The 19,727-nt window shown below is 37.4% G+C and overlaps 1 protein-coding gene across 3 annotated transcripts in view; it reads right to left on the reverse strand.

Moving 5' to 3' along the window:
- Positions 1-19,193, reverse strand: part of LOC114315562 (large ribosomal subunit protein eL20z) — a 34,015-nt gene extending 14,822 nt beyond the window's left edge. The window contains exons 1-4 of one of the 3 annotated variants that reach the window (XR_014336352.1): positions 18,801-19,193; positions 18,212-18,287; positions 16,937-17,024; positions 16,441-16,696 (exon numbers count right to left, since the gene is read on the reverse strand). Coding sequence is in view for 2 of the 3 variants with exons in the window: in XM_082879686.1 (XP_082735812.1) it covers positions 16,441-16,682; positions 16,937-17,024; positions 18,212-18,287; positions 18,801-19,011 (617 nt within the window). In the remaining variant the exon portion in view is untranslated. The remainder of the gene's footprint in view (positions 1-16,440; positions 16,697-16,936; positions 17,025-18,211; positions 18,288-18,800) is intronic. The other 2 variants (XM_082879686.1, XM_082879687.1) reach the window with 2 other exon arrangements.
- Between the last annotated feature and the right edge of the window lie 534 nt (positions 19,194-19,727).

The raw sequence follows: 19,727 nt of genomic DNA on the forward strand, positions 1-19,727 counted from the left end.
AAGGTACATCTTCTCAAACATATGATTTCATAGAAGGCACAATTGAGGAGAAGATTGAAACTGCCATTGAACTTCGAGAGATGGGCACTTATCGCCCAAGGGATTTGTTCCCTTTATGGGTAGAGCAAACACCATTTCCTGAAGGATACGAACTTCCAAATTTTGTCCTATATGAGGGGTATGGAGATCCTCAAAAACATATTAGGCGTTTTTTGAAACAGTGTGGAAAAACAGCTCAAAATGAAGCACTTTGCCTAAAACAATTCCCCCTTTCCTTAGAGGGGATCGCCTTTGACTGGTATTGCTCCCTCGATGGAGTCGTGGTGCCTAGTTGGGAGGCCAAGAAGAATGGTTTTGAAGAATCTCAATGCTTTTATAGGCGTGACTCCTGGTACCTAAGAAATGGGAGAAGAATGCAGCTCCAAGAAGATGGTGAAGTGACTGATGATGATGATCACCCTGCAGCTGGACCAGTTAACATGGTCCAAATAAGTGAGGGAATAAAAGAAGTTGAGGTCAACGAAAAGGCGGTTGCTGAAGTATGCCAGACTTATTTGACCTACCGGAGGAAATTACGAAATCCTCAGGACCCTCAAACGTCGGAAGTTCCACAAGTTTTGATGGAGGAAGAACAAGTGAAATATGATGTACTAGCTCATCTAAAGAAAATTCCAGCATTGTTGAGCGTATATGATGCACTAAAAATGTCTCCAGAGCTTTGAAAGTCTTTAATATATGCCCTATCCAAGCCAGAGGATTTCCACAAAGAAATTGAGGGTAGAAATCAAGAGAAGGCAACTACATGCATGGCTATGGTAACCTTTGGTGACAAAGACATGTGTGCTGAAATGACAGACCATAATCGGCCTTTGTTTATCACTGGGCTTATCCATGATGTGAAAATTTCTCGAATTCTCGTTGATGGAGGATCTGCGGTGAACCTTCTGCCTCGGAGGGCCTTAAATTTATTAAGGGTTCGAATTTCACAACTTCGCCCAAGTCGTTTGGTCATTCAAGGATTTAATCAGAATGAGCAACACCCAATGGGGAAAATTGAATTACAAACCAAGTTTAGGGATATTGAAGAAAGCACTGAGTTCTTGGTTATTGATGTAGACACCTCTTACAATGCTTTTCTTGGGAGACCATGGATGCATAATCATCATGCATTGCCATCAACTTATCACCAATGTATTAAGCTAAGAAGCATGGACACGGACACGTGACACGACACGGATACGACACGGACACGCCGACACGCTAATTTTCAAAAAATGCAGGACACGACACGCGGGGGACACGCATGAAATATATGATTTTATATATTTATTATATGTTATATATATGAATATATCATTCAAAGATAATAAAAATATTAAATATGACAATAATTCTTATGAATTTATATGATTTTTGTTTTATTATTGTATCTTAAGTTGTTTTGTTCAAACTTATAATTGGTTTCACATGTGTCTAATTGATAGACACGTGTGTTTAAGAGATACACATGTATTCTCCAAGTGTCCAAAGAGTGTCCGGGTCTTTAAAAATAGGACACGTTTTAAAGAGTGTCGGACACGTGTCGGGAAAGTGTCCAAAGAGTGTCGGTGTCCGACACGGATACGACACGGATACGTTACCTTCTTAGAAGTGTCCGTGCTTCTTAGGTATTAAGTACCCGTTGCCTTCACCCAAAAAAGAGGGGACAATTGTGGCTGACAATGATCCATTTGGAGAAGTAGAGGCCTACTATGCTGATGCTCGCTTCTATACAAAGACTTCACAAAGAAAGGGAAAAGAAGTGAAAAAGTCTGAAGATACTCCGAATGTCAAAGACGCTCTAGAGTCTACTCCAGTTTCAACAAAAAGAACTTTTAGATATGTGCCAAAGTCCGAAAGGAAACTGGGGGCAAAGGCTCTAGCCCCAATAAATCCAATTTTGGATCTCAAGGGTGAGTTCACGTTGCCATTAAGGAGGACAGAATGCACCTATGTGGAAAAATATAATAAGATTGTGGTCCCTTCTAAAGGAAAAGGGTCGAAACCCATCATATTCCACTCGCTTGGAGATGTTGAACAGAAAGTAAAAATTGAACAAATGCCAGAAGAAAACATCTCGAGTTTTGAGAAGCCTACCTTCAGTGCATAAATCACACAAATGTTGGTAAAAGTTGGTTTAGATCTTGAAAAAATACCAGGAACAATGACACCCTTTGACTTTGCATTAACACTTTCACAGAGGCAGGCTATCCAGCAAGGCGGTATTATCACCGCCAGGACAGAGGGGTTAGGCTATCAGGGGAATGAGGAAAAATTTCCAGTAAACATGACTATCACTCAAGATGTGTTGGAAGATGTTGACCAAGATGAAGCTCAACCTGCACCAACAGAATTTGAAGCGGGAGGCCAAGCCACCGTGGATGACCTTCGTGAAATAAATCTGGGTGATGAAGGAGAAAACAAACCAACCTTCATTAGTGCAAATTTAAAGGAAGAAGAAGCTCGGCAATATATTTCCTTTTTAAGGGAGTATCGTGACATATTTGCATGGAACTACAGTGAGATGTCTGGTCTTAATCCAGAGATTGCAGTCCATAAGCTTGCAATTCACCCTGAGAAACGGCCAGTTAAACAGCCTCAAAGGCGAACTCGACCAGAGCTTACAGCCCAAATTGAAGCCGAAGTCGACAAGCTTATCAATGCAGGATTCATCAGAGAAGTCAAATATCCAACTTGGCTAGCAAACATAGTGCCAGTCAAGAAAAAGAATGGTCAAATCAGGGTTTGCATTGATTTCCGTGATCTCAATGAGGCTTGTCCTAAAGATGACTTTCCTTTGCCCATCACTGAACTTCTTGTAGATGCAACTACTGGGTATGAAACCTTGTCTTTTATGGATGGATACTCAGGATACAATCAAATCCGAATGGCACCTAAAGATGAAGAAATGACTGCATTCAGGACTCCAAAAGGAGTCTTTTGCTATAAGGTAATGCCTTTTGGCCTGAAAAATGCTGGGGCCACGTATCAAAGGGCGATGACTGTAATTTTTGGTGATATGCTCCATGACACCATCGAATGCTATGTTGATGATCTTGTCGTCAAGACAAAGGAAAAGGAAAACCATGTGGAAGATTTGAGAAAAATCTTCGAACGTTTGAGGTACAAACTCAAGATGAACCCACTAAAATGTGCATTTGGAGTTTCATCAGGAAAATTTCTTGGGTTTGTGGTTCGAAACAAAGGGATTGAAATTGACCCTACCAAGATTAAAGCTATTGCCGAAATGCCTCCTCCACGAAATTTAAGGGAATTGAAAGGGCTACAAGGGAGATTGGCCTATATCAGAAGATTTATTTCTAACTTGGCTGGTCGATGTTTGCCGTTCTCAAAATTGATGAAAAAGGGTGTTCCATTTGAATGGGATCAGCAATGCCAAAATGCTTTTAATAGTATTAAGGAGTATCTTTTGAAGCCTCCAGTACTTATGAGCCTAATAAAAGGAAAATCACTTTTGTTGTACATAACAACCTTGGATGGTTTGTTAGGGGCATTGTTGGCACAACATAATGAGCATGGGAAAGAAAATGCCTTGTATTACTTGAGTCGTACTTTGGTTGGGGCAGAGGTCAATTACTCCCCTATCGAAAAGACATGTCATGCCTTGGTGTTCGCCTTGCAAAAACTAAAGCACTATGTCTTGGAACACGAAGTCAAGTTGATATCAAGAGCAGACCCCTTGAAATATATACTTTCACAGCCCATACTTTCAGGGAAAATTGCAAAGTGGGTTGTAATTCTCCAACAATTCGCAATTGAATATGTTCCCCAAAGAGCTGTAAAGGGGCAGGCTCTAGCAGATTTTTTGGCAGCACATCCTATACCTGATGACTCACCTCTAGTAACTGATTTACCAGATGAAAAGGTTATGCAAGTAGAAATTCAGAAAGGATGGGAGATGTATTTTGATGGAGCTTCAAGGAGTCCAGATGGCAAAAAGCAAGAAAATTTTAAAAACAATAAAGCCGGAATTGGAATTGTGTTTGTGACTCCAGACAATGCTATAATCACCCATTCTTTCGCCTTAAGTGAAGGATGCTCCAATAATGAGGCAGAATATGAAGCTGTAATTGCTGGATTAGAATTGGCATTACAAATTCCTATTAAAGAACTCTCAATTTATGGAGATTCGGAACTGGTGGTAAAGAAACTCCATGGAGAATACATTGTTAAGAAAACAAGTCTCATCCCGTATCATGAAAGGGCTGATCAATTGCTTTCGCAATTCAGGAAAACACATATTTTCCATGTGAAGAGAAGAACAAATGCTCGAGCTGATTCACTTGCAAGTTTGGCTGCATCATTCACCCTACTAGATAGCAAAACAATTACTATCACGGTAGGTGAAAGAAGGGTGTTACAACCTTTAAAAGAGGTTTCTGACTTGGTTCCAATTTTGGTCGTCACCACGAAAGGAGAAAACGAGGAGGATTGGCGGGAACCATTCATAGCTTACCTCCAACATGGTAGGCTACCTGAAGATAAAGTAAAAAGAATTGAAGTGAGACGCAGGGCTACCAAATTCGTCCTGTGAAAAGATGGAACGTTATACAAAAGGTCTTTGGATGGAATGTTCATGCGGTGTATAGCCAAGGAGGGTATTCAAGAGGTAATGGCAGAAATACATGCAGGTGTATGTGGGGCACACCAAAGTGGTCCTAAATTACATATGCAGCTAAAACGGTTGGGATACTATTGGCCGACTATGATTGCAGATTGCATAGATTATGCTCGAAGATGCCAAGTCTGCCAATTCCATGGGAACTTTCTCCACCAACCCCCAGACCCTTTACATTTAACAACTTGTTCTTGGCCATTTGCAGCATGGGGAATGGACATTATTGGTCCTTTTGTACCTCCATCTTCAGCAGGATATCGATACATCCTAGCTGCAACGGACTATTTTTCAAAATGGGCAGAGGCTGTGGCTTTAAAGGATATAAAAAGTACAGTTGTCTCCGAGTTCATCCGAACCCATATCATTTACAGGTTTGGGATTCCAAAAAGTATCATCATGGATAATGGACAGTCATTCAGGAGTGATGTTTTGAACAAGTTATTTGCCAAGTACAAAATCAAAAACAACCATTCATCAAGATATCATGCACCTGCCAATGGTTTGGCAGAAGCTTTCAACAAGACATTGTGCAAAATTCTAAAGAATATGGTGGATAAGAACAAAAAAGCTTGGCACGAAAAGTTACAAGAAGCTTTGTGGGCTTATCGAACTTCGCACATAACTCCTACTCAAGCAACCCCTTATTCGTTGGTTTTTGGAGGAGAAGCAGTGTTACCACTTGAGGTTCAAATACCATCATTACGAGTGGCAATACAAGCGTCCTTAACAGAAGATGAAAGTGCAAGAGTGAGGTTGGTTGAGTTGGAGACCCTGGATGAAAGAAGGTTGTATGCTCAACAGAACTTGGAAATCTACCAACAAAGGATGGCAAATGCATTCAATAAAAGAGTGAGGCTTCGTTCCTTTAAAAAGGGAGACTTGGTACTAATGGTTAGAACACCCATAGTAGTCTCACGAAGAATCAAAGGAAAGCTTGAGCCCAAATGGGAAGGACCTTATGTGATTGAGAAGGTTTATTCTAATAGGGCCTATTTGTTGATAACGATGGATGGTGACAGAATCATTCCCCTAACCAATGCAAGGTTCTTGAAGAGATATTACCCTTAAGAAAGCCTACTAGGTTGAAAACCCGAAAGGGCGACCTAGGCAAAAGTTAGGGCAAAAAGAAAAAAAAAAAAAAAAGAGTCTGCTAGGTTGAAAACCCGAAAGGGCGGCCTAGGCAAAAGTTAGGGCAAAAAAAAATAAAAATAAAAAAAATAAAAAGAAAACCCATCAACGGTATTGTATGTGGTTAAACTGCTAAAATACCTCACCGAAATCTAAGGTGATAAAACATTAGATACTCCTGGCCCGCAAGAGTATAAACTGTGTACGGCCAAACAAAGGTCAGTACCACCAACGATATTGTATGTGGTTAAACTGCTAAAATATCCCACCAAAATCTAAGGTGGTAAAACATTGGATACTCCTGGCCCGCAAGAGTATAAACTGTGTACGGCCAAACAAAAGTCAAAAAAACCACCAACGGTATTGTATGTGGTTAAACTGCTAAAATACCTCACCGAAATCTAAGGATACTCCTGGCCCGCAAGAGTATAAACTGTGTACGGCCAAAATAAGACAAATAAATGTATTGTATTGAGAAATTTCATATAACAAATATATCTATTGTATACGGCTAAAATAAGACAAATCAATGTATTGTATTGAGAAATTTCGAATAACAAATAAATCCATCACTGAGCGAAATTTCATAAATACATTATGTTCGGATGAATAACAAAATAAAAGTGCATTCATTCATTAAGAGAAGCCTTAGCCCTCTCAAAGGCGTGTTCCACAACACCGTGTTGTCCATTCTTCTTCTTGTGTTGGCTCAAAACATTCAAAGCAGTTTGTACGTCTTCTTCTGATTTAGAAACATTCTCGGAAGCTTGTGCAAAATCACACATAAAGGATGCATGTTCCGCTTGGGTGGATGACAATTCCTCTTCAAGGTGTTTGAGTAACTCTTTGGTTTGAATAAACCTTTGATTAAGACCCGCAATGCGCTCATCCGACTTGATAATTGAAGCAAACAACTGTTCATGTTCGCCAGAAACTTTGTCGAAATGAAGCTTCTTCTCATAGTATTGGGCCTCAAGGGGGTTAGTTGAGGTAAAATGTCCTAATATAAAGAAAGTGACGAAAGCCCCTTGCCAAGGTTTCAAGGCATTGGGATGACGGACACAATCACTGCCAAGGTTTCAAGCCGTTGGGGTGACAGACACAATCACTGCCAAGGTTTCAAGCCGTTGGGGTGACGGACACAATCACTGCCAAGGACTCAAGCCGTTGGGGTGACGGACACATTCACTGCCAAGGTTTCAAGCCGTTGGGGTGACGGACACAATCACTGCCAAGGTTTCAAGCCGTTGGGGTGACGGACACAATCACTGCCAAGGACTCAAGCCGTTGGGGTGACGGACACATTCACTGCCAAGGAATCAAGCCGTTGGGGTCACGGACACAATCACTGCCAAGGACTCAAGCCGTTGGGGTGACGGACACATTCACTGCCAAGGACTCAAGCCGTTGGGGTGACGGACACAATCACTGCCAAGGACTCAAGCCGTTGGGGTGACGGACACATTCACTGCCAAGGATTCAAGCCGTTGGGGTGACGGACACATTCACGGCCAAGGATTCAAGCCGTTGGGGTGACGGACACATTCACTGCCAAGGATTCAAGCCGTTGGGGTGACGGACACATTCACTGCCAAGGTTTCAAGCCGTTGGGGTGAAAGGACACAATCACTGCCAAGGATTCAAGCCGTGAAGGACACAATCACTGCCAAGGTTTCAAGCCGTTGGGGTGAAGGACACAATCACTGCCAAGGTTTCAAGCCGTTGGAGTAAAGGACACAATCACTGCCAAGGTTTCAAGCCATTGGGGTGAAGGACACAATCACTGCCAAGGATTCAACTCATTGGGGTGAAGGACACAATCACTGCCAGGGATTCAAGCCATTGGGGTGAAAGGACACAATCACTGCCAAGAATTCAAGCCACTCATTGCCATTAGGCTAGAAGGGGCAATGATACCTTCAAACAAACTCTGACGCCTTGCGGGTTGCCTGTAAAAGAGGGAAAAAGCCATAAAATAGGAAAAAAAAAAGTTGCTAGACAACAAACAGGTTACTGCTGCTGGAAAAAAAAAAGGTGTGGTTTCAATCTTTATATGCTTGTCTTAGCTTCAAAAAGGGTCTTTGTTTGACTATTTGGGTTGTGGTCTAGCAAAATGGACTGTCTTTATTCATATCTAGGACATATCTGCTTAACAAACATGACAGCAGATTATACACATAATACATTTTTAGAGCGAAGAATGTAAAAAAAAGGGGTGTGGGTTGCTGTTGCTGAAAAAAAAAAAAAAAAAAAAAAAAAAAAAAAGGTGTTTCAATCTTTACATGCTTGTCTTGGCTTCAAAAAGGGTCTTTGTTCGACTATTTGGGTTTGTGGTCTAGCAAAATGGACTGTCTTTATTCATATCTAAGCCATATCTGCCTAACAAACATGACAGCAGATTATACACATAATACATTTTTAGAGCGAAGAATGTAAAAAAAAAGGTGTGGGTTGCTGCTGCTGAAAAAAAAAAGGGTGTGGTTTCAATCTTTACATGCTTGTGTTGGCTTCAAAAAGGGTTTTTGTTTGACTATTTGGGTTTGTGGTCTAGCAAAATGGACTGCCTTTATTCATATCTAAGCCATATCTGCTTAACAAACATTACAGCAGAGCGGTTCATATGGGTTATAAAAGGGCTCATGGAGAAAAATTTTCTGCTGGAAGGTAAAAATAAAAGAAAAGAAAAAAGGGGTTTATTCAGGTTATATATGCGTAATAAAAAAAAGAGGGGCTCATGTAAAAAGAAATTTTGCTATAGGGCTAAGTGAAAAAAAAGAAAAAGATGAAGAAAATCTTGTGGAAGTTAAAAGCACAAGAAAAAGAAACTGTTTGGTCTTAAAAATTATTTACATGGTTGTCCTGATTTCAAGAACTATGTGGATTTATGGGCCAGCAAAAGGGGTTGTTTTTGCCATCATATAAAAAGCACAGCATTCAATGGTGAGTTCATGAAATAAATCTGCTAAATCTGCTAAAAAAAAGGCCCAATTAAAAAATGATGGCCTAGAAAAATCCATGATGGCCTAGAAAAAAAAATTTACTGTAAAAAAAATGGTGGCAAGTTGGAGGCCCACAAAAGAAAATGTCCAATTAAAAAATAGTGGCCTAGAAAAGGAAAGGTTCATGATGGTCTAGAAAAATCCATGATGGCCTACAAAAAAAAAATGGTGGCAAGTTGGAGATCCACAAAAGAAAAGGCCCAATTAAAAAAATGGTGGCCTAGAAAAGGAAAGATCCATGATGGTCTAGAAAAATCCATGATGGCCTAGAAAAAAAATCTACTGTAAAAAAAATGGTGGCAACTTGGAGGCCCACAAAAGGAAATGCCCAATTAAATCTTGGACCTTACTCATGACCCTTCAAAAAAAAATAAATAAATAAATAAATAAATTAAAATAAATAAAAGTCCATAAAAAGGACCCACGCAACAAAAATAAATGGCCCATGGACTATAAAGGGCAATTAACCCTTTATTTTAAAAATGATCAAGCCCATAAAAAGGACCCATGTAACAAAAGTAAAAGGGCCCATAAAAAAAAGAGCCGTCGACCACAAAAAAAAAAAAAAAAAAAAAGGGGCTAGGGATCAAAGCAAAGAAATAATCTCATCCAAGACCTAAAGATCATCCAGATAAAAGTGCCAAATTGTCGTGACTCACACAGTTGAGAAAATTCACTTGTGCAAACCACGAGGGGCATTTGTTGACACATAAATTTTAACTAAATTTATGACACGTATAGAGCCTATAATAAGAAGGCTGTAGGTAATCACTTCCTTAAAAAAATCAATATGATCCGTTGAAGTACATAAGTAAAACGGCGTCGTATCTTAACGACGTTATTCAAGATGCGCAAATGACACGTGGAGCCTACGAAAGATGACACCTGTAGAGCCTACAGCAAGGACACCACACAAGATGAAACCCCAAAGATCAATCCGGTTAATCAGATATACGATTAATCAGATAGCGCTATTATTCAAAATTTAAATGGCGCTATCATTCAATTTGAAATTCAAATTGAAGATGAAGCATTCCTATCACCTGATGGCCTTCCATAAATATGAGGACCATCACACAAGACGGAGGATCAGAGAGAATCAGAAGTGAAAAGATCAGAGAGAGAGAGAGAGAAAGAAATTGAGAGCTAAACAAATCGTTACAAGAAAGAAGACGATAAGCCTAGAGAACTCAGAGCCTACGCTAATGGTGATGAATAGGTAAAGGGTTCCAAACCCAAACTGTATTTTGTATTCGAGGGTTCAAAAGCCATAACAATCTCAATAAAATATTTCTTTTTTTTTTAAATTGTCTTTTGTTGTTTATTTTGTTTTTTCATTAATCGGAGGTTTCATTTGTATAAAATGTGTAATTAACAATCTGAAATACAGATCGGAAATAAGAACCTACTATTCAAATAATCAACACTGTTTAGTCAAAAAACTAAACAGTGGACATTTGTAACATAAAATTTTGAAATGTGTTGAAACACTTAATGTTTTAAAATTTGTGTCTACAGTAGCATAGAGAACTTAGTGCGGTATGTGTAAGGCCCTTGACTTTTGTAATTTCTTCTAAACCCTTATTTTAGAATTATTTCAATGCAAGCACTCGAATTCTTGTTTTCTTGCAATTTTAACCCTAAAATTGGAAGTGAGCGCCGATCAAAAAGGTGCAAACCCTAATCACTTCCGATAACTTAGGGATCATTTCTAATACCTTAATGATAATTAATTAACTTTTTTATTAGGATTGGTCAACTAAAATCCTAGATTTCTGGTTCTCATTGCATTCATCGTTTAATTCAAAACGGAGAAACTTTAACTGAATTAAACTTTCAAATCCTAATCCAATTAAATATTACACTTATGTAAATGTTTCAAGTAATCAAATTAAGCCCTAGCCTCATAATTTATTGAAATTATACTTGGACCCCAAGTAGTACCATAATATATATATATATATATATATGTTTAAACTTGTACACTTTGGTCATGGATTCTTAGGAAAGCTTTGAACATGAATTCTGAGGGAAGCCTTCGACATGGATTCTTAGAGAAGCTTTGAACACAGATTTTTGAGGAAGCTTTAAACATAGATTTTGAAGGAAGCTTGGGAAAATTGTAGAGTAAGCTTGTGAAACCTATAAATACGTCACTCTCCCTCCACGTTTTGGAAAAAAAGAAAACACTCATACACCACATTCACCCACAGCTGAAAGGAAAAGAGATAAATAGAAAAAGCTTTGGGGGTGAAGGAAGGGAAGATAGAAGGAAAATCTTGTGCCACCATTTCATAAATATTCATGTAAGCCACAACACAATCTCCTCTTCTATTTTCTTGTTCAAATACATAGTCCTAGAGGACCGTTACTATCATTTCAGTTCTGATATTCTGTTGTTCCTGTGTGTGAAATGGATGGGTTGAGCCTTGAGTCTTCTCCTACTGGTATTCTCACTCAAGGGATGATAGCTATCTTTTTCTCTCCATATCTCACACTAGTTCAAAGGCAAACCATCACTCTAAAAATCTAAGTACATTATTTAACATGTTTTAATCTCATAGGAAGTGAGAAATTTCCCTAAGTCGCCTTCTTTTCACTCAAACCTTCTTATATTTAATATTGTGCAAGAAGATAGATTTTTACAGCCTACTTTAAAAAATTCTAGAAAAATACAGAAAAATCTCCTTGACCTCATTTTTATGTCCAAATCTTCCTTTAAGTGTTAGTTTCCAAGGAAAAAAGGTTTTATTGAAAAAGAGTGAGTGGTTTGAGAGAAAATCCGTTTTTCGTAACAGCCAACAAACGGAGACAGCTCTGGTGTATTTCTCAAATAAATAAAAATCTAGGAAAGGTATTCAAATTCTAAAACATGTTCCGAAAACTAGACAAAATTCTCTACACACCATAAGGAGGCCAAGTTCAGGAAAAATATGCATATGTCTCTTTAGAAAGTACCAAATCTGGAAATCTACTTTATTAGTGAGCTCATAGTTCTAGTTTCATGAATATGCTTGTAGCCATTTGTTCATGCCTTAGTATGATTATCTACATGTGTTGCAACTATTTTTCATAATAATGATGCTATGATATTGTTCATGAATTATTGTCTCATGGCATGCACTAGCCTTAACCAAATTTATCTAATTCAATGGGAAGCTTAATAAAGATGGTATTAGATTTTCGATCACTAAGATAAATCTTATGAGATAACAACTTGTTGATTTCAATTATTGATTGGCGGGATGTGTTCCCTACTCAGGAGTTAAGTATTACACAAGTGTGTTTTCAAACCCTAGCATGGCACGAGAGGTAATGTAGCTGCTTAACGGAATTGGGAGGTATAAGGGTGGCAGTGAAAGTTTCACACAACGAGAGTATGCCTGGAAGCCCATTCCCTTGTGGTAGACCGTAATGTCACTACTCGGGTATGTAACCTAGGTGCATGGGCATCATTGGTAATTGTGCGATATGCGACGCATTGGTATTTGTTTAATCAATGGGGAGTCAAAATTGCCCGTGGCCAATGGGAGTGGTTGGGTAGGAATAGCATTTCGCGGGGAATTGCCGAAAATTAACTTGATTGACCGTTATTCTTGAGAAATGAAATTTAATTTAAGCTTTGCTTGATTATTACTTCCACTATATATTATGATCATATCATTATTGTGTATTGGATTATAAAATGGGGTGGGGTATGTATACGTTTACTGAGCATTCCAAGCTCATGGCGTTTCTTGCCAGATATCATGGAGACCTACTAAGATGAAGGAGAGCCAGAAACTTTCGAAGATTATTGGCTATCGTAGACATTAGTAGAGTATCCTTTTGTTTAAAGTCCATCCAAAATTGTATTATTCTTTTGGAAATATAATAGAACTTCTGGTCTGTGGCTAAGTATGACTTCGTAATTATTCACCTGCTTATATATATTCATATATATTTGTACTTCTAAATTTCAACATTTCCATCAACTGGTTGAGACCTTGTGAGATTTGTCAAAAAGATAACTTTATTATCTAAGGAGATTGAACATCGAAGGGAGGCTATATTGACTACTCCGATCTTTCTTGGAATCTTACTAGACTATTGACCAAAGAACTCATTAATGATATCTCCTTAACCTAAACACTTTTTTTTTTTTTTTTTTTTTTTGCGGGGCGGGGGGGGGGGGGTATGTGCCGTGCTTAGTCTAGTTTGCACCATGTTGATCAAAACTCAATATACGTGCATCATTCTGAGGAAAACTTGGGACTTTAGGGTTTTGTTATGTATTTTGAGCTTCTAAGGGTCAAAAATGAAATTTTAAGTCTTTGAGAGATAAAAAATAAAAAAAGGGTTGGGAAAGGGTGTTGAAGCCTTTTCCAATTGAAATCATCTTTTTTTGGCCATCGAAAAGGTGATCTTTCTCGATCTCTTCATTGGGAATACCACAAAGGCATCCAAGAATTAAAACAGGTCCAAATGGAGAGCGTATAAGTACCAAAATGTCCATTTGTTGGATTCTGCATAAATTGACAAGTATGATTAACTGCAAAAGCCAAATTTGACCTTGTAATTGTTAAGTACTACAAAGCACTAAGCAAACTTACTTTTTTTTTTTTTTATCAGCAAAATAAAAGTTTACTGATGAATTATGTAGTACAAAAAGTACAACAAATTACATCGAGAAGTTCAAGAAAAAATATAATTGCTTAATAAGCACATTCTAAGTTAGAATATGGCCCAAGCAAATCAAGTAAGAATCCCAAACCAACCTAAACAAAGTTGGCAAGACAACACTACCAAAGCATTAAAATGAATACACCCAAAAACACAGCTACACACCTAAACTCAAGACTTTTGCAGCTAACCAAAGTAATAGAACACCAACATACTAAACTCAAGATGAGCACCAAAAGGCCTTAATGGAGCAGTCCACTGAAAAAAGAGGCAATAGCAACAGAGCAGTTGTCCAGAAAAGTATTCTAATATGGACAAGTCCTTCCAAAATAATCTCTTAAGTTTGAAGCTTCCATGCCTAACTCTATTGCTTTCTAATTAATAAAGGCATGACACTTATCCAAAAAAAAAAAACCTCTTCGCTCATAAAATCTCAACATCATAAAATCGAATTGAAGCAAAACCACTCTCAGCAGATTCATCAACAAGGAGAACTGGGCACTGCTAAGAAAGACATCTAGAAAGGCTCCAAACGATGAACATGATACTATCAAGGCAGAAATTGAATATAACAACCGGTGGAGCCTACTCTATTACTCCACATATTGCTTGTGAATATTCTTCCAATCTTGGGTAGAACAAAAATGACCATTTCATCAATGAATTATCTTAAAACCAATTATGCCTTGGCTACATCTTAGACAACCATTCCTATCGCCAACTGTGAAGACTTCAAATAAATCCCTTCCAAAGTCCAAGGGGCAAAGAACATTTGATAAAGAGCACTGAGTTGAGACCAATTGAAAGCACTGAGTTTCACCAATTGACCCGTTGAAGTTCACCAAAACACAAAGGAACCTTCGTGCAAGATGAAGTTTCTAAGAAATAAATTCCTTTGCAAAATAAAAGAGCCTTTAGCCTAAATTGAATGTAGACTACCAAATAGATCAACCTTTTACTAAATTTCCATAAAAAATCACCTTTTCCCAGAACAATCTTTTGGGAGAACACTACAACTAATTTCCTAGACATCACAAGCTTCCTAATTAATTTCCTTAGACCTCTCACCTTCCATGAAGGATAGTTGAGAATATGGCATTGAAGCACCAATATGAGAAAAGGGCATGACAGATATGAGTGAGGAATAAGGCTTGCACTCAGCCATGCCAGTCTTGGCAAGAAGTCATTGATATTTTCCAACTCTTTTATAGGAAACAAAGAGTGCATGTGAGTTAAAGAAGCAATATAGACTGAATCATTGCCAATGATGAGTATATCATCAACATAAATGAGCATGATAATAATTGTAGTGGAAGTCTTTTCGAATAAAAAAAGAATCATCATGGTTGCTGCTTTTTAAACCATTAAAAGGAGAGAGGAAAAGATTGAAAACCAATTTCTAGGGGCCTGTTTAAGTCCATAAATGGCTTTGGTTAGCTTGTAAATAAGATGAGGATGAGCTTAATCAACAAAGCCCTGACTGAGACATGTAGACGTCCTCTTCCAAAATACCATGAAGAGGCATTGGAGATGCTCAGTTGCTTAATTTTCCACTGAAAGTGAAGAGCCAAACAAAAAGAATCGGATAGTAGGTTGCTTAGAAACCCTTATGCCTGGAAGAAGACTTCACAAAAGGAAGAGAAGAGCGAGAACTGGCAAAGGGAAAATGAACTTCATAAAAAATTACATGCTTAGGTTCATTTGGCAATACTTTTATTAGTTTATTTGGGTCACATCATCTCTCTACTTTTCTACACGTTTTTTCGTAATAAATATAAAAATCAATTAATAAGCCATAACCAAAATAATCGTTAGACATATAAACCTTGCTAGTGGCAGAGTCTAAACACCTATAACCTTTAACAGAAAGCATCTGCTATCAATGTTCTAAAAAGGATTCATTTCAATTGATTCAATATTAATACAGATCATAGGGATGAGACTATCTTGTATAGACACTAAAGTAAGTTATAGAACTCACTAACTAGGATTAATCTAACTCTTAACTATTTAGCTAACCAACTCCAACTGTAACTAATTTGGTATTTCTATTACAACAGTTTTTGTTTCACTGGTTTTGTTAACTATCAAAGCTCTCAGTGATGTCTAACAATGGTTTGTTGTGAATACTGTGTAAGCTCTTGTAGCTTATTAGTTACTAAGGCCCCGTTTGGCACAATTTATTTTTAGCTTAAGTCAACTTATAGCTTAAACTAAGTTATTTTTGTGTGTTTGGTGTAGCTTAATGGTGTAGATTATAGCTTTTTATAAGCTGATTTTCAGCTTTTTCTTTGAGTGGGGGAGGAGCTGCTTTTCCATTTAGCTTAAACGGAAAGCTGAAAATCGAGGAGCAAAATTACTTAAATGCCCCTCGTCAATTTCAACTATTACGAAAAACCAAAGTATATAAACTCCCTTTCTCAAAAGACTGTTCATTTGCTCACTGGGGAGAGAGAGAGAGAGAGAGAGAGAGAGAGGCGATTTCCGGCGAATACATTCGCTTAAAACACAAATTGTTCTTTGCAGTGATGAAAATTACATCCCAACCCTTGAGGTTTTTAATTTAATAACAATTAACCCCTTTTATTAATAAAACATCAAATTAATTAATAGTAATGATGTTAATTTAGGAAATTTTATTATTACATAGGACAGCGGTTAAGAATTTCAATTTTTCAGTTAATCTGATAAATAAAAAAATTTGACAATGAAATATTTATAATTTTTCAAACACAATGAGTAATTTATATTTTAAGTAAATCTCATGATGCATTTGTAATTTACCCTAAAAAAATAAATAAATAATTAGACTATTGAGATCTGTGTATCTAATTATGGGTTCTATACCCGTTCAAAAAAAAAAAAAAAAATTTATGGGTTCTATATGTACTTTTTTCATAAAAATAGTGAGTGCATAATATTTGAATTTTGGCATTTGAAAAGAAAACCCTAATTAAAGTTTGTGAGGATTACCGGAGTTTGAAGAACGCCCGGACAAACGCATGCAAAAGGAGAACAGCAGGACAGATGATCCAGGTGAAAGGCAGAAACATAGTTGTGATTGCGAAGAAGCTGATTGCCAGAGATAGGAAACCGGCGTACTCAACATAGGGCGCCACACGTAGGGAGGCATGGCGTAGCAAGATGATAGCGATCAAACCAATCACGGCCATAGCACCCTCAACCATTTTTGGGGACATCATGCAATGGTTTCCCTAACTCCACAGAACTAATTAATTTCAGAATTTTCATAAGTTAATATACTAACATATAAACAACACTTGCACAAGCCCTTTTTTCCATCCTAGGCCTGTTTGGACAATGTATGTGGAAGTAACATAACTACGAAAACAACGGTGCTAACTTTGTTACTAAGAATTAAACCAAGAAGTAAAATCAATGACCGAAAAAATAGGAAACTGTCCTGAGTCTGCAAATTAAACTAAAATGACAGAAAAGAACTACTCACCGCAACTGTGCATGTGATATATCCTGGTTTCTCAATGATTGCCCCAACATAGCAGGGGATAGCAGCAAGGAAGAAACCAATGATGAACCTTCATAATACAAACAGCTCACTATTATCAACCATCATGAAGAAGTGGAAAATTCCTATTAACTATGCATGGCAGGATTAAATGCAGCAAAAGAAAAATAAAAGAATTTTATAGAAAATGACAAATGAAATCAAAACATTACTATATATCAGGTTTCTGAAATCAGAAACCCGGGCATATTAACACATCATGTCAGATTCATGACCAAAATAATGATACAAGTAAAAGTAACTCCAGTCACTTCAAGCGTAAAAGTGAAATTCTTCTATCTAATAATGATTATTTTTATAAATTGGTAAATGATCACATTGACACAAGCTGTACGAAAAACAACAATGTAAACTCATTATGTTACCCTAAATGTAAATAACTAGGCAATTGTAAAGTGGCTTATTCAAGAAACTTGCAAAGTCTCTTACAAGTTACAATGCATACAAGGCAACTGAATTTCAGAACTGGGCCGAAGAGAATCACACAAAGGGTCCATTTCATCACACTTAGTGCAACCTTTATAGGAAAAAACTCCGGTCCGTTTGGAACAAAAATGAACAAGGCCTACTTCCTTCATAATTGAAAACACATAAGTACACACAAAGAGATGTTTCCAATTTTTTTATGCATTGCGGCAAAATGGGCCGAAGATGGAGAGAAATGCAGGAAATTGAAAACACAAAAAAGTTTAACCTCATCCACCAAATGAACATAATTGGCATAGCACTTCACAGCGACCAACTACATCAGATTTTTCTCTTTCTCTAGTTCATTTCCTTCCTTCCTTCCTTCCTTCCTTCCTTCCTATCATTCCCTCTCCTTATTTTCACACTTTCTTTTGGTAATATGGATGAACAGCATCAGTTTTTATCATAAAGTCCAACTTCTTCACAAGTGCAAGTGTCGACTTTCAAGCTCTACTATCATGTAACACAAAACAATGTGACCAAGCAAAGATAAGCTAGAGCAAAAGGGCAAAACCTAAAACATTCAAAATTTCCAAATCAATTTCATCCAAGCAAAATTTTCAATTTTCAATTTCACAAGTACAGCTAAATATTTGAAACCTTAACCCACTTGTTTTCTCAAAGGAGAAGATGCAAAGCTTGCCAAACAAATCTACAAACCAATGCCATAATCTTTAAATCATGACCTACATTGGTAGGTCAATCACACAAATAATAATAAAAACTTACAGAAACCAGGCAAACCCAAAACCGCAGCAAGGAAGGCGGCGCTCTCTTACAGGCCTTCCTTCAGCAACGGCATAACCTAGAGCAGCATCACACTAATTTAAATTCAAATATAAAATAACTGAACTCATAAATAACAACCCAAATAACTAAAAAGTTCATAGATCATCACAAATTTGTTTTCCAAAAAGTTCATGTGGGATTCACACCTAATTGCCTTAAGCCATGTTTGGTTCATGGATTTGGGTAGGAATTTAGGAAGGGGCATTCACATTTCACTTATATCTTTTCCCTTTTCCTTTCCAAATCTCTCACCAAATCCATAAACCAAACACAGCCTTAAAGATTAAAACCTGTAATGACTTCAATTTGTTACCCACTACCAAGCACTGATCATTCATAGAAGTTCAAAAACCCACTTTCAATCCCTAATTTCCTTCTGTTTGGCTCAATTGTTTGTCATAATGTCTTTCAAACTGAACAACAAAGATCATATCGAGGCTTTCTAGCAAGATCTACAGGAATTGTTAAATTTGGAGTGAATCAATGAAACAGAGAGCTTCAAGAATTCAACTAGAATAGCAGGGATTACCTGGAACAGCCTGATACCCATGAGCATCGTAACCCGGCGGTGGAGCATCGGCGGCACCGGGCGGCGGAATAGGCTGAGGGAATCCGATCACCGGTTGCGGAGGAGGGTAGTTGGCAACGCCCTGAAACGTTCCGTACTGAGTTCGTTGTTGTTGTTGCTGCTCTTGCTGGTGACGGTGATGATAAGGAACCTTCCCTTCTTCTTCGCTCATCTTCTTCTCCTAAAAAAACAATTAGGAAATTTCTAGGGTTTTCAGAGATGGTCTTCTCCTTCGGGTTTTCAGAGATGGTCTTCTTCTTATTGTTTCTTCTTCCGTAAGTATCAGTGTCGAGAGCAATTGATCATTAGATAGAGAGATGCAGGAAAGTGCATGTAAACCCTAGCCGTTTATCTGGGTTTGTCTTCTGGGGACCGTACACGTGTACATACGTAGGACATGATTGGATGAATTTATTGTAATAAGACCACCTTTGATTGTAGGACATGATTGGAGGAATTTATTGCAATAAGACCACCTTTGATTGTAAGTTAATAATTTTTTTTTGTTTGAGATCAAATTATTTTAACAAATTTTTAATTTTTTATAAAAAAATATACAAAAAAATATAAAAATATTATGACAACTTACATTATTTTTTATTTTTTGACTAAAACGTATAGTGGTGTTTTTAAAAGTTGGTAAAAAGTTAATTTTTTTAACTAAAAAAACTAACATTTTGAGTAGTGACTTGGGTAAAAAAATTAGTTTTTTTGGCTAAAAAAGTCAAAAGCTGGCTTTTTATTAACTTGCCAAAGCAAGCCAATTGACAAACGAAACCTTAATTATGAAACTTGGCTAAAAGTCACCTTTTTTTTTACTTTTAACCTATTTGGGTCACATTATTTCTTTATTTTTTTTATATTTTTTTCATAAAAAGTCAAAAAAAT

The sequence above is a fragment of the Camellia sinensis genome, chromosome 7 (assembly GCF_055761805.1).
Source record: "Camellia sinensis isolate YWXY chromosome 7, ASM5576180v1, whole genome shotgun sequence".
Lineage (NCBI taxonomy): Eukaryota > Viridiplantae > Streptophyta > Magnoliopsida > Ericales > Theaceae > Camellia > Camellia sinensis.